Source organism: Columba livia, chromosome 1, assembly GCF_036013475.1.
Source record: "Columba livia isolate bColLiv1 breed racing homer chromosome 1, bColLiv1.pat.W.v2, whole genome shotgun sequence".
In the NCBI taxonomy this organism is placed as follows: Eukaryota; Metazoa; Chordata; class Aves; order Columbiformes; family Columbidae; genus Columba; species Columba livia.
Window position 1 is genome coordinate 96,088,518 of NC_088602.1, and position 15,438 is coordinate 96,103,955.

Consider the following 15,438-nt stretch of genomic DNA (forward strand, 5'->3'; position numbering starts at 1 on the left):
AAAGATAATTATGTCCTGATGTGTGGACAAAAATGAAGTTAAAGATGCATAGATGCATATACCTAACATTTGAGGTATGTAAATCTGGCTCCTGGCTGTCAGATATTCAAGGTGCAAGAGGGAATGAGCACTCAGAAGGGTAAATGTGGACTAAATCATCAATTTTGAAACACCTTTTTCTCAAAATGTGTGTGGGGGTGGGGTGCCAGCTGAGCAGGCAGAAGAGGCAGATTCTCTGGGGAGAGTGTGAAGGAGAGAGAACTGGCAAAATTCCCACTGGAGCCTCTTTGTTTCTGTTGTCAGTAGTTATCACCCACCTGCAAAAGGTAAAAGAACGAAGCACCTTTTTCCCTAATCCAAAAGCTACATGTAAGGACGACTGAGCTCTACCACCTTGGAAACAAAACGATTAAGGGCTTATTCTGGAGGGGTGATACAATGACCAGGTTCGCTCTTATTTCTGTTCTCGTCTTCTGGGCAGCCACACAGCAGGGAAGGGGAAATGAAATTACAGGTGAGTGATGCAAACTGCGGTCAGAAGACCACAACTGTTATGCAGGACAGCTAAGCTTGGGAGTGGGATATCTCTTTATTTGAAATAAACTGGCCAAGGTGGCCAAGCTGAAGAACTAGTAACATCTCAGTCACCATTGAAGAATCCTCTGTTGATAATTAAACAAAATCTAACCAAGCCAAAATACAACCTTTGTTCCCAACCCTTCATCCCCAGGCATAAGCCTTGTAATTTAATTTGTGCCAGGAATGAGTGAGTAGGATTCCTGTTTGGTGTTCAGTATTGTGCACTTTTTTTTTTTGAAAATTGTCTTTAAAATAAACTTTTGGAGAAAATTACGTAGTAATGTACCTGGCAAATTCTTAGAGATGCATAAAATGAGGCCGTAGAATACGTTTGACTTTCATCTATGGTACGGGCTGTAATTTGGAAAAACCTAACCCAATTTCTAGGTTGTAACTGCTAAATTAAATCCTAATTTGCTCTTAATTTCTGCTTTGATTTATCTACATGAGAAAATAACATAATTTTTTGGTTGCTTTTTGCTGCAATTTTACTTCAGTGGTTTTGCAAGTCTCAGTAAAAATACAAACCATATTTTTTAAAGCCTTACAGATTTTCCTGTTATTCTGTCAAAGTCATATTTTAAAAAGAGGCTACTATAGATGGGGGTCAGCAGAACCCCTATTCTACTGCCATTTAAAGTCAATAGTGCTGACTTCAAAAAGGATTTGGAATACCCAGAAAAATCTAGCTCTTAATCCGTTTTTCCTCATGTTTTGGAGCCTTTGCCTTTTAAAGCTGAGTTCCAATCTGCCCTCTGTGAACCTGTTCCAACAGATGACTTTTAATGTTATGTCATGACAAGAAAGGGGCTTGGTTTTGCTCTCGTTCTCTATCAAGAAAACATTTTGCAGATTCCAGATCACGGTGGCTTTTCTGGCACTTGAGCAGTGAAGTTTCCAGAATTGCAGCTACGTCTGTGGCATAAATGCTATCGAGCATTTTTTATTGATGATTTTTTTGATCATGCTCTCAGATCTGATCTGGGTTTGACCTTGAATTCTAAGCAACCTGCTCCTAATGCAGCCTTCTCTTCCAGCCTTTCCTCTCAGTATTTATTTCTATTAATAAAGTATTTGCTTTAATTGCTTTTGCTCTTGCTTAACATAATCAAATCTACACTTTCCCTGACAGTGCTGAAAGCTAGTGGTTGCTAAGATAAAAACCTGAAGACCAGAGATTATAGGCGTAACGTAGCCCTACTAATGTCAGGCGAGTGCCTTCCCCTGCTTTGCTATTGACTTCAGCTTTGTGTTGCTGGAAACAACAGCCAGTGCATTTTAATTCCATTCAGTAGTGCCATAATCCCATAGATGGGGGTGATGAGAACAGAAAGCCAATTTGCTAAAGAGCCCAAATTGATCTAAGCCACATAGCTCAGCAGGAAACTGCTGTCAGCAAATAATTGAACTCCGTGAGTGTCAAAGCTTGTTTTAAACTGTATGGAAGTGATGGATAATGGTAGTAATGATGGTGCCACACCTTTCCGTGTCACCTTCAGGCTGACCTCCTCCAGCGAGGGTATCTTTTTGTGCCACCACAGCCATATCTCAAACCTTCTCTTTTGGCTTTGGCAGCCTCATTCTATGCCTAGTATCAATGTTTAAGTATGAAATATGATTTCATATCTGCTCTGACAGCTGTAGCTTCTAATTATAAACTGTGTCTAATTCTATACAGTTTTATTCTCAGTTCCATACCTGTATTTATGTTGCACATTGCTGTAGAGCCTAAGCCAGCTCAGCTGACTCTGGAATTTTTAGCTTTCCAATGTTATGTCCTCGCTGCGGCTGCAGCTCTGCACGGACAACACGAATCTTCAGTGCTCTCCTTACTCGGTTGTTCTCTTCCAGTGCCTGCTTTGCTCAAGCCGTGTTGATATGTGAGCTCTGGAGAAATGGAGGGATCATAGTGATGAGAAGCTAGGCTGAACTTTTCTTCCTTATCTGCCCTACCCCCCCTAATATCATCTTATACTGTAACAGAATGATTCCTTAGTGTAATAGTTTATTTTTCTTGTTTCCATAGGGAAAAAGTTGTCCTGCTGCTCTCAGGTTCCCTGATCACCAACAGGTGTTTGTGCACTTTCTCTAGATAAAGGCTTGATCCAAAATGAGTTAGGTACTCTTTCCATTCCACATGGGGTATTTAGCCATTCAGGTCCCAAACTAATGAAAGTGAGGAAAAAAAGCCAAAACCTGGAGCATGGTGTGGTTTATTTGGTTGTTGTTTGGTTGGTTTTGGTTTTTCATGCTTACATGCCTAGAAGCATTGCTGGGGCAGGTATTCTCAGAGCACTCCTAACATGTGGCAAGGGAATGCTTTACAAAATGCATTGACAGCTACCTGTTTCTTGTAAGGCACTTGGTGCCTTATGTGAAGCGGTAACTGATCAAATGCATTGGTTAAAAAGCAGCTCTTGATCTCTGATTTCTGCTCCAGAACCCACATTTGTTCCCTTTTCTCCTTTCCCCTCCCCTGATCCTAAATCTAACCAGGGGAGGGAGGCCACCTTACTTGCTCTGTCCCACCTAACCTTCAGTTCCCTCCTGCACAGCGACCTACATGCCATGGCTGGGTACAGGCTTTCTTGATCCTGGTCAGACCTGTATGCCAGCCGTTGGGGTTCTCTCCTGGGTCAGGCAGGGTATGGGTTTCAGCCCCTTGGCTTGACACAGGCTGGGGGTCTTGCTTCCTGCCCCTCACGACCATCTCCTTTCACTCTCTTCTTAAGGAAAAAGAACAGCCCTAGTGCTTTCTAGCGATGTGATAGACCTTCAGCTGCAGTGTCTGGAGGTAGCTTCAGGGACTGGCCACAGAGATGCCCAGCTTGTGGCTGGGGAGGAGGATGAAGCAGGGAGTGGGATCTCCAGATATGCTATGCTTCTTGATATTTTCCTGCTGCGTTGCCCTAAGCAGCAGCATGAGTCCCCCTGGAGCCTGCTGGGAGGTCTCTTGCTCTCACACGCACCCTTTGCAGCACGTCCCAGTGTCAAACTCTGCCTTTTGCCGCAGGATGAAGGCACAGATGGCTTAGGCAGAGCAGGGGTGGACTCTCAGGGGCCCGATGCTCTCCCTGAGTCTGGTCAGACATGAGTTATTCATAGCTAAGAGGGAAGGCTGGAGGTGGCCCATGGTCAGTCCCAGCTATCCTCACCTTCCATCTCCTCTTCCAAAGTGCCCTTATCCACAGGGAGGTATCTGTGCCTCCACTAGGGAGCTGCATCAAACAAGTCCATTTGTCTTTATGGCCTTTGGAATGTCTAAGGTGGGGAGTGTCTTTGAGACTGTTCTTATTCAAGCAGACTCAAGGATCAGGGCTGGTAGGAAGACCTTCTGGGTGAGTTTGTTCAATCAACTTGAGGGATGTATTGTGGCCTGTGGTATCTATTCCATGCTTTCTTCTGGACTGTCTATGCATTTCCAAAGGATCATCCTGTTCAAAACTTTTTTTTGCCAGTCCTATTCAATTGCACATATAGTTTTTGTTTAGCTGGAGAGCTAAGCATGCTGAAAGCACGTTATTCCTAAGAACCTGAAAATTTTTCTTGAATATTTTTTTACCTGTTTCTTCTTTTCAGGCATGAGATAAGCTGTACAAATAAGATAAGCTGCAAATATTTTAATTGTGTGCTTGTTGTATGTACTATGTTAGATGCAGTCTGTTGACTGGCCCTTGGTCCCCTCAGAGCTCTCAGAAGTAACAATCCTGCCACACTTGAATCCCTTCAGCTATTTCATATCTATCCTTATTAAAGTTTCTTTTGCTTTGTCTAAAGGATGATACAGGCATTTTAATTCTGTCCCATTTGTTTCCCAAATTGGACATAGGGTGACTCAGCCCCTCTGGCTTCTATTGCATCTCATTAAGAGACAGTCTGATGTCTGTGACATGATAATTGCTAAACTCCATCTGTTTTTGTTCCTGTTCTTGTTGTTTGGGTTTCTTTGTGGTGTCTTTTTTTATTCCTTTTTTTTTCTTTTCTTTTTTTTTTTTTTTCCTCTCTGCTCCTGCTCAAGTATTTCAGTTTTAAGTAATGCATGTAACAACTTTGCTTCTCATCATGAGTGGTTTCAGAACTCCAGAAACTGATTCCCATTCCCAGACCTGGGTGAAATTATGTAGTTATTGAACTTGTTCCTGACTTCTTTTATATTGAAGTCAATAAACCATAGCAGCTCTCAAAGGGACTGGTCTAGTACGATCTGCTACAAATGCAGACAGACAACATAGGAGCGCCAGGAATACCTTTTGTGTCAGATACCTGAAAGTCCTTCCCAGTGATGCATGTGTGCCCAGTTTTAGCCCAGGGTGATGTCGGAAGGATGTCTTATTCCAGACATCTACTGTGACTCATCTGCCCATGAGTTACTCACCCTTCATTCCCATTATAGTCAATGGAGAAAGACGAACACTTTGGCAGTGTAAACCTGGAGTGAACATTTAAAGTACTTGGATGAGTCTGCCCTGGAAGTGCCTATTCTACTCTGCTATTAATTTCTGTTAATATATATTAATCTCATTTATACTTACTTGAGTTAAATTGCCCTTTTTCTGCTTTGCACCTGAAGGCACTGAGAGCTCATTGAATTTTCTGCCAATCTGCATCCTTTTATGATTCAAGTGATGCCTATGACAAGCAGTCACTATTAATTCTTTCTTTTGTCCATTTTCTGAAGTGAGGGTCTTCCTAACATCTTCTTAGAAAGCATTCATCTGTATTGGTTCTGTCACTGATATCTCATAACAGTATTTTTAACTAGATACTGCAGGGAACCTATGTGTGCTCTGGAGTGACAAGTTAGTGCTGATCCTTCTCTTTCCTGTTTGTTTGTTTGTTTGTTTGTTTTTCCGTCCCTAGAAAAGGGCCTCTCTTTGCTAGGTTACCATCTGTGCAACTATAGTCTGACCCAAAATGTGTTTAAAACGGTTGCCTACCAAAAGTCCTATGAGAAAAGCACTTCCTGTGGAGGATGGATACCATGGATGATGTGTCCCCGAACGTACTATAAAACACAGTATCATACTGTTCAAGTCCCTGAAACCATCACGCTTACAGATTGCTGTGAAGGATATGAGCAAGTTGGACTCTACTGCTCTTTAGGTAAGTTTTAGATTAATAGTTGAAATAAATATCTGGTGGAAGAGGATTTACTTAAACTGAGACATTTAAAGATTTAATTCAGTTCTGGGCAATAGGTTCCTTTTCACTGATATCACTAAGTTTGCAAAAAGCTACAGGAAACTTGGTCCAACATGGGAAGGAGTAGACATGAAAGACCATTTCTTCTGATTCTTGCTCTTTGCCACCCATAGTCACAAATTCACTGAACTTTCAGGTAAGCATGAAGAAGACACCTGCTGGTTACCCCTACAAAACAGGCCTCTGAGCAACCTGATCTAGTTGAAGATGTTCCTGCTCATTGCAGGAGGGTTTGACTAGATGGCCTTTGAAGGTCCCGTCCAACCCAAACTACTCTATGATTCTGTTATTACTTGTCCTGATTCAGGCCAATATCTGTGGCCAACTGCAAGAACTCATGTAGCCTTGCCTGGTGCTGTGTGTGCTCTGAGTGTGCTTGCATTTACAGTAGGAGCTTCATTGGTGAAAGTAGTTCAGGATGGACTAGGTTAACAACTTCTTTCAGTTCGAGCAGGGTCAGTTCCCAGGATGCAAACCCAGTTTTAGTGTTAATTTAGAACAACCTGTGGCCTCAGGACAAGTTGGTACCCATTGCTTTCTGATCAAAACTACATTGGGGCCCATTTTCTCAGAGCTTCCTTGGTTACCTAGGGCTGTGTTGGAGAAATGGAAACTAGTGAAACTTTTGATGGATCTGATCTAACTTCTCAGTTTTATCAAGATTCTACTTGGGAAGAAGTTTCCTTTTGGTCCCTTCCAACCTGGTATCCTATGATTCTATGACTTTATAATCTTTGACTCAAGATAGAAGCTTTTTTCCTATCCCACATAAGGGCTACCAGTTGACAACAAGAAATTGCTAATTTTTAGCAGAACTCAATTCATAGGCGGAAGGGATTCCTTGGAAAAAAGGAGCTTTATTTCCTTTTTTTTTTTTTTTTAAATGGATAAAGCCATGTGATTTTAAGCTGAATGTGCCTCTTAGATTAAGTAGGCCAGCACTGAACTGTTCTAGTGTCCAGGAAAGTTCTGCAGGACATGATTTTGTCTCCTATTTTCATTATGACATTGCATTTTCTCAGTTTCCTCTTTTCAAGTTATTGCTCTGGCAATTTACAAAGTCTCAACACTGTAACAAAAGATTGAAAAAGAAAGGTCCTATTGCAGCCCTGGCCCTTGCTTTGGGTCATAAGACTTGGGTGACTCAGTTCTATGGGAATGTCCCTGAACCTGCTCCTACATCCGATTGTATAACATAACATGAGAGGGTATGAGCCATATGTCTTGTAATGGGATCTATAAAGAACAATGTGTTCATCCTACTTTGAAGTTGCAACAGAGCATTGGAAAATGAACCTCCAAACAATTTTTGTGAAGTATTTTCTCAGCAGTTACTAATAAAATATTTTGTCTAGCAGGAAAATTCCTTTGATAGAAAGATGGGAACACAGAAGTGGTCATTGCGATTTTCTTGTTCGTAAAATGGCTTGCTAGAGAAGAGGAATGAAAGCATAATTAGATACACATCATCCCTCATTTATTGTATCTTGTTTGGCTCTGTGGCTGTTGTGGAATGTCAGCCAGAGCAAAATTTGACCTGCAGGTTATGGTATATCCAGGCAGTCTCCTCACACTGGCAATGAACCCGCTGTTGATTATATGTATTTTCCAAACAGCAGTTCCATGCTGGGGTAAAACTCCAGCAGATCTAATTAGTGTTGAATAATCACTTCAGAAGGGTCTTTCTGATATACGTGCGTGCGCACACATATGTGCACGTATGTATCAAATGACAAGACAGAGAAGCAATCATAGCAAATTGCTTTTTAATTCTGTAGTACAAGGAAATAGGTGTATCAGGTAAATGCTGAAGTCACTAGCTAGTTATGGTTGCCTGTGTTTGCTCAAGAAACTCTATGAGTGGTCACGATTCTCAAGGTATTTCTGAACCTCTGAAAATCGAAACTGTTTTCTTGGGTGGAAAAGAAGGCATCCTGGTAACACTTTAAATATTTTTCCCCCAGTATAATTCTATGCCTGATAAAAGCATCTCTAGGGATATTTTAGGCTTGAGGGCTGTTGATGAGTTTATTTCACCTAACATTAACAAATTTGTAAATCACTAGTAAAGCTTAGCTGGAGAATTTCTACTCTGCCCTTGCCACATTGTTGATGGGCTCCCTGGGCAGGCTTGTCCATGAAATACTGTGGTCACCTTGACTCTTTTTCCTGTCAAAGTTAATTTTGGAATATTATAAGCCATAAAAGGATTTGTATGGCTTCTAGGTGAATTCTGTGTTTACATTATTCTGGTATCTTTGCTTTTCAGGGCATTAGTCATGAATTCTATGAATGGTAATGCACTGTCTAGACACAGTCTTAAATAAATGATGAAAAGAGAAAGTGGAACTGCTGAAATTACTGCACAGCATGCTGTTGAGCTACCGTTATTTTCTTCTTGATGTTATCCATTCTGGCATGCTCTCCATCCTGCCAGGAGCCGAAAGGTCTCTGTGACCTTTCACGGTTACCTGCTCCTAGCCACTCCCCACCTTTTCTTCTTAGAAGGAAAGCTTTACCCCTGTCTGGGATATGGCAGGCCTGCTTTTCTTTTTTCTTTACTGTTGGGGAAAAAAGTCTAGATCATTAGTCCAGTTACTCTCTCTAGTTGCCCATCAATCCATTAAGATAGTATAATATTACACGTGCACACACAAACTACTTTTTTAAAATTAAAAATTGGAAAGTTAAGTATCTTAAAGTTAGGAATTGCTAGAATTAATTCTAAAGATTGAATTAAATGAAACCAGTCCTTGTTTCCTCTCTTTGTGCTTGTGCATGCATATTAGTAAACTCGATCTGTTACCTGATCTGGCATTGCCTTGCCGCAGGGCCACATTTCCCTGTGGGGCTCAGGGACAATGGAGACCCTCTAAGTAGCTTCCCAGCGGCACATCATCCTGGCTTCCCCGCTCTTTGTGTGGCGCAGTGCTCTGCCGAGCCTCTCTCTGAATGGAGAATTATTTGTCGCCTCTTAAGGTGAATCCTGGGGCGACTCACAGACAGCAATTTGTCTTCACCAAATCTGTGGGAAGGGAGGAAGGTTCTCTGCCTTACACAGTTGGGCAAGTGAGCTGCAGAGAGACTGAGATCAAACCATTTTGTGTGCCCACTCTCACACACCTAGGGTGCAGTTTTGCATTTTTAAAAAGTTATTTTAATGTTGATTTTCAGAGCTCTTAGAGCCACTTGCAACTTGCACAAAACCTTGTGTCCTCAGTGGTGACTGTGAGCAGTCCCTTAATTGCTAAGCAGGTCCCAGGGCTGCAGGTCAGGTTCCCGCAAAACCCATGGCTCTGAAAGGTTGTTATGAGTTTGTTGTACAGAACTTTCTCGCATATTGCTGAAATTTATTTCAGGCAAAGACAGGGTCCAATTCTCCAGGCTAGTTACCAGCTGCTTGTATGTTTACTTCTCCCAGTGGCTGGTTTGCTGCCCACATTCCACCTTACCGCATAAGAGGAAACCAGAGACCTTCCTTGTCTGCCATCCAACCCTGCTAGATCTCCAGCCAGGGAGCAAAAGAGTGCATCAACATGTAACGAAGGCTGGTTTTTAAGCACACATATACAAAAATACCTTGAAATAAGAAGGCCCAGACAACTTTAATCCTGGAGTTTCTTAACTGGAGGGTATTTAATTTGCAGTGTTAAGATCACACATCAGAGTATGCTCTGTGTGTGTAACTTCCCAAAGTTTTCAGAGAAACAACTGTAAAGTTAAAAACCTTTCATTTTAGGTGCCCAGGTAGCTCCTCAGCAGGGCTGGGGCCTTTCAGAGCCTGCATGCAGGTGTTTGCGTGCTGGATCTAACCAGCACTCCAGTGGGGAGTGGTGGCATGGATGTCCCCCCCTGCTTGGACTGTCACCAGAGAGCCATGGGACAGTGGTGTCACCAGCAGCATGCAGGCCGCATTGCAGCATCTCTCCAGGATGGGAAGGGGGGAACCTCACCCAGCAGCAGATGTCTCTGGTTGTCCTGCGGTTTGGGTCCCAGAAATGGGATTAAGAGTGTCAGAGGGTATGTCCCTGAGTATCCTCCACGGTGTCTTCTTATGAGTCTCCTGTCTGGGAATTGTCTTGTCCCTTTTTGAACCCACTGAAGCAGTCAATCTCCACACCTTCCTGTGCTGACAAATTGCAGAAGTTAATTCCCCTTTGGCTAAATAAGTGCATGCTTTTACCCGTTTTATTACTGTGGGGTCTGATGAATACCAGCTCTGCTTTCAACTTAACCCTCTGCTTTTGGGATATTGTAAACCTTGATCACATCCCCCTCAGCTTTCTTCTCTCTGCAGCAAAAAGCCCTAGCCTTTTTAGTACTCTGTCCTTGCAGGCTGTCTTCTCCATTCAGATACTCACTCCATGCCTTTCCTAGCTGCATTAATCCAATGGGGAACAGGGGTATCTGGAATCTCATCTGAGCTGTCTCTTCACCAATTGCTGGTGTGAGCGCTGATGGGCAGAGCATGGCTACATCATGGTGCTGCCCACAGAATGAACCCATTGGAGATGGCAGTGGCTAAATTTTATTAAGCTTATTCGGAGCATGCAGACTGTTCTTGTGCTCTGAAAACCTTGTTCTCCTATGATCTAAAAGCGTGTCCTTGGGGAATTTCAGGCCATGGCTCCTGAATATGTTCTAATGAATGATATGGCTTTTAATAGGGAAGGTTGTTAAATATTTGTCAGATGCTGAACCGTCACATTGTGATGCTGCCTTCCATCCTTATTAACTCCCCGACAAGCAATTGGGATGGAAAACATCCATCTGAGCAGATAAAGGCCAGAATGCTCAAAGACCCTGAAAACAGGATCATATGATGACAGCTGCCAGTCTACCTTTGTAATGGGTTTTGCCAGGAGCTCTTTCTATAATCTCATAGATTTGTCTCCACCTTCTGATGCCCTAGATGAATGCAGAGTTTTGGTCCCTGGTTATGCTGCACCCTCTGGATGAAACCTGACCTCTCCAGGTGGAAGGAGAGAGAGGAAGCAGTTTATGGCTGAGCTAATGGTGTCCCTCAGTGTCTGTCTCCGGGGAGGTCTTGCCACCCTATGGTCACAGCAGACTCAGCAGCTGTCACGTGGACAGGCTGGTAACTGAGCTTTTGTTGCTAAGTGTTGGGTGCTGTATTGTTGCTTCAGTACATTTATGCAAATAATGGTGGAGAAAAGCCTATACTTTATCCAACTGACGGGAGGAGCTGGCTGGCTTGCTCTCCAGTACTGGCAGTGCTGCTTGGTAGGTGGCTGTCCCCAAGACGATTGAATTGGAGAGCTCAAATTGCATGTTGAAAGTGCATCTGGTACAATTAGGCAGAAATGTGATGTGAATCCATCTCTGTTTCCGCTGATCCAAAAATGATGACCTTTTGATTTTAGATAAATGGCTACTGTGGCACTCAGCCAGGATTCAATAGTGTTTTCTGAGATTGCATGTGACTCATTAAATCTTTTACAGCACAGTTAAATGTGCCAAAAAAAGACCCAGGTGGAAAAAAAGCTGCTTTGAACCTTAAACCTGCTTGAACTACACTTGAATTTCAGAGCTGGAGGGGTTTACCTGTTTGAGTCCAGCTTACCAAGATCCACCTGGTTTGAATAGTAAGGAGCACTGGTGACATACGAACACAGGGAAATCCCTTGGTGCTCGTGTCTGTGCCTGGTGCGAGAGGCTGGGATGGAACAATTGCACGAGACTAGGAAAGTGTGAGAGACTCATCTAAGGGCAACTGAGGCCATATCACACCTTATTGTGGTGTTAGACTAGATATCAGGAAAAGGCTTTCTAGCAGTAGGACCCATTTGGGGTAATGGCCCATAGTGCCAGCCCCAGAGCCAGAAGCGGAAGTTCCTGGTCCATGCTGGGAAACAGAACAGGACTACTAGGTCTTTCTGGACCCAGAAGTACTCAAATAAGATTGCACAGGATTGATTTTTTTTTTTTTTTTCACTCCCTCCCACTGCAAACCTAGGACTATGACTCAAAATGAACTTTGGAGGCAGAGTTGGTCCTGGGGAAGACTAAGGAGGGTAGGGGCCCTTGGTTTGCAGGCAGGAAGGGGCCCACACTAGGTTGCATTAGATAGCAGGACAAATCCTGCTTCCTGTAGGGTAGTCAGCTGTTCATTGGGATTTTGGGCAGGGGTAGTTTCCTAATTTGCTGTCCAGAGCTCTTGTTGGTCTAATAGCAACTCTACTTGAAAGATGCTCACAGGCCTATTGAGGCTTGTGCTTATTGACTGTGTGCACACAATGCACACACATGGTGTATCAAATACAATCTGAAAGAGTGTGGGAAAGTGCTGTCCCATGTATTCTGCATGCAGATCTTTGAAATTACACCTGCAAGTAACCTGCATGCTGCTGAGAGGTCTCATCTCAGTGCACTGTTCTCCATCTTCTGGGTGTTGGCAGGTTTTTCAGCAGAGGTATGGACCCCTGTCATTAAGCTATGCTTACATTCCTTAATACCTTTCAGAGACCCTTGACAAACGTAATTTGGGCCCCTCAAAAGACAGAGACCATTGTCTTAAATCCACTGGTCTTAGTAGGCTATTGCTTCATTCGAATAAGACTGCATGTCTAGTAGATGACTTTAGTTGCCCGATCAAGAGTTTGTAGGACCAAAAATCTGTAGGCATGAAATGAATAAAAAAGAGAAATCTTTTAGGTTGATTGGAAAGACTTGAGCTGAGCATTACGTGGAGCTATGCTTGAGGGCGTGGGTGAAAGCAATGTTTGTAGAGCTTAGAAATATTTTCTCTTTTCCTCCAGAGAAGAATATGAGCTGGCATTGAGCCAGGGCTGCTGTCTGCCCTTGTCTTGGGAAGCAGTAACCTTCTGCCTTAGGCAGGGCTGCCAAGCGTGGGCTACCAACCCCCCCAGATGGCTAGCTGGCTGATACGGAGTATGTGCTGCCAGGCTGCAGAGCAGGGCCTCCATTCTCATGTCCTGGCCTTCTCTGTAACCCACTGAACTGTACCCAAGAACAGCATCTTGTCTTCTCTCTCACGTAGCATTTTCAATTATTATAACTAAAGGTTAACTTTGTCACAACAAAAGGTTAAATGAAAACTCCTGATTTCTAGCTTAGACATTACCTTTTTCCTTTGATAACTGGGTATTATTTGGATTAGTCGTAGCTGACATCAGGCACATCTTCTGTTTTACAGTGCTTCAATGTCTCCACATTCAGAAACTATCTATCTATCTATCTATCTATCTGTGATTATTAATGGAAATTTATAAATTCAGAGTTTCTAGAACAGAAATGTAATGAACAAGAGAAAAAACTGAGAACATTTACACTCTTGAAATTAAATAATGGTATTGTAGGCTGCTGTTTTCTCCCCATGAAAACCTCAGAACAGATGCACTTCTAAAATGAGAAGGAGGTGTTTGCTGTAAATTAAATAGCACAATTTTATGGAAACAGTTTTCTATATTTTTGTTCTCAGAAATGTTTTTGTTACTTAGCACTCAATAGATCCAGTATATTTGCCTCAAGACCTGGTATTTGTCCAATGGAGAATATAGAAACATCTGCTTATACTTGCACGTTTGATACTGAATGTCCAGGGCTTAAAAAATGCTGCAACTCATCCAAAGGAGCAGGCTGTGTGGATCCAATGCCAGAAGGTATGTTACTGATAAATTCAAGACCACTTCTAATAGAAATATGCTTAATTTTTCCTTCTGAGGGTGGGAGTGGGCAGGAAAACTGTTACCATAGCTCTTCATAAAACAAATACGAGAATCTGCTTTGGATGAACTCCAGGTTATTCAGTTTCAGTATTGCACCCATATGAGTGCTGAGGCGCAGGTGCTACAGGTCCAGCAAACCTTGCTCAGCTTCTTCGCTTTTGCTGATGCTGCTGCCTGCAGCCTATGGCAAAGGAGGCTTTAGCTGATGGCTGTATGTGGGCCCTTTGCATTTGCAAAGTTAAAGCTTGCTTTGGTTTCTCAGAGCTTTCCTATAGCTCTGTCACTTTCTATAGCATCAGATGTGAGATGACTTTGCTCTTTTGTTTTGTACGCTTTAGGAAGAACATTCTGGTACAATGTGACAGTTCTAGTGAAAATGGATTTTAATGAACTAATCAGAGTGGATTCTCACCTTCTGAATCATTCGCGCCTTTTGCACTCCATGGTATGTACAATCATGAATGCTCCCTTGTGTTGCTTGTTGCATCCACGTTTCTGTTAGTCAGTAAGCACCACTTGCTCCAGCCCAGGAGGGAACTCATGGTCCTCTCTGCTGGGCACAACCTTGCCAGCCAGTTGCTCCCCTTTGTTCAGCTGGATAATTTTTTAGGGCCCTAATTTGTCCGTAATTGGTGAATGCCAGCTTCACCCTCAAAGAACTCAAACAACATTGATTTATCAGCCTCTTTAGGAAATTTTTCAGGTCTCTTGCAAGGGCAGCTTAAAGACATTCTGAAATACAGGATTTCTTTTTCCTGCTTAAGCATAACCTTGCTCCAGGTCTGTCTCTGTTCAGTTTTGGGTCTATGACCGTCTGGGTCTGGATTTCAAGACCTGCAAAGCATGATGTTTTCTGACAAGAGTTTTGAGTTAAACCTTTCAAGAGACAAACCTGATCTATGGCACTGGGAACTACACACCAGGTGGACCCAGCGTCACCAGAAGTCTCGCTGTAAAACTTCAGGAGTATGGCAGGGCACTGTGTCTGGGTCAAGGGCATTCTGTTGTCATTCTTGTCACAGAAGCAGCATTTGGGAAGACAGCAGGGTGTTGCTTTTGCTGTAGGACTGAGGCTCTGACTCATGCATGGATTAGCAGCAGCATTGGCAACAACATGTTTACGGTCACACGACAGCAGCATGGTTGTGCCTCTCCTTGTCCCCAACAAGGCAGGTAGGAAGAGGCAAAGACAACCAAGAAGAACACAGCCCTAGCAGAGGTGTGAGGCATGCTTCCCAAAAGGAGGGTCTGCAGGAAGAACAAAGCTCAGACACAGGTGCTCGCTCTGTCCTTTCAGTGATATTTAGGAAATGGATTGGTGATCTAGGATGAAGACCCTCCAGGCCATAAACTCAAAGCATTTCCCTAGTATATATCACTATTCCATGGAGAACACCAGGCTTGGATGTGGCCTTTGAAAGGTACCCAAAAGGGCAGTTCCCTACTTCCCTTCATTTTTATTTCTACTCCTCCCCAGTTTGCTGCTGGGAGTGGGCTGGTAGCAAAGGAAACCTTTCTCCCATCACTAACTAATGCTGATGGGCAGAAGAATAGAAAGTAGCAGTAGGATGGGGATGTTGCATGAATTTACTTCTTCCTCCTACCTGAACTCACCCTTCTTGTACCCTAAAAAAGTGAGAAACCCTGGTCTTGTTGCTATGTGGTAAGGAATAAAGTTCAGTGATCCAGCAAGAGTTTCATATCTTGGTTTAAAGCAAGCTGTGGCAAAGTCAAACACTCAAAAAAATATAAACTGAAGTTTTGCAGTGAGCTGCTTTCTCAGAGTAATGTCTGCTCCACTGACTCCTAATGCTCAGCTCACCACCATATCCCTTCTCTGATCCCTGACTTGCAGTTGTGATGACTTGGTCAGTCCTGAGGTCTTTCTGTGGCTTTTAGTCCCAGCCTTCTTGCTCATCCTATTGTTTTTCTTCCTTTCCTTTTCTTT

General features: G+C 43.0%; 1 protein-coding gene across 4 annotated transcripts in view; it reads left to right on the forward strand.

Moving 5' to 3' along the window:
- Positions 1-15,438, forward strand: part of UMODL1 (uromodulin like 1) — a 75,670-nt gene that overhangs the window by 21,118 nt on the left and 39,114 nt on the right. For 2 of the 4 annotated variants that reach the window (XM_065068535.1, XM_065068538.1), the window contains 4 exons: positions 304-514; positions 5,440-5,682; positions 13,263-13,424; positions 13,829-13,935. In XM_065068535.1, the coding sequence (XP_064924607.1) occupies positions 439-514; positions 5,440-5,682; positions 13,263-13,424; positions 13,829-13,935 (588 nt within the window). In that variant the 5' untranslated portion in view covers positions 304-438. Of the gene's footprint in view, positions 1-303; positions 515-5,439; positions 5,683-10,714; positions 10,880-13,262; positions 13,425-13,828; positions 13,936-15,438 lie in introns of those variants that run through there. The other 2 variants (XM_065068544.1, XM_065068552.1) reach the window with 2 other exon arrangements.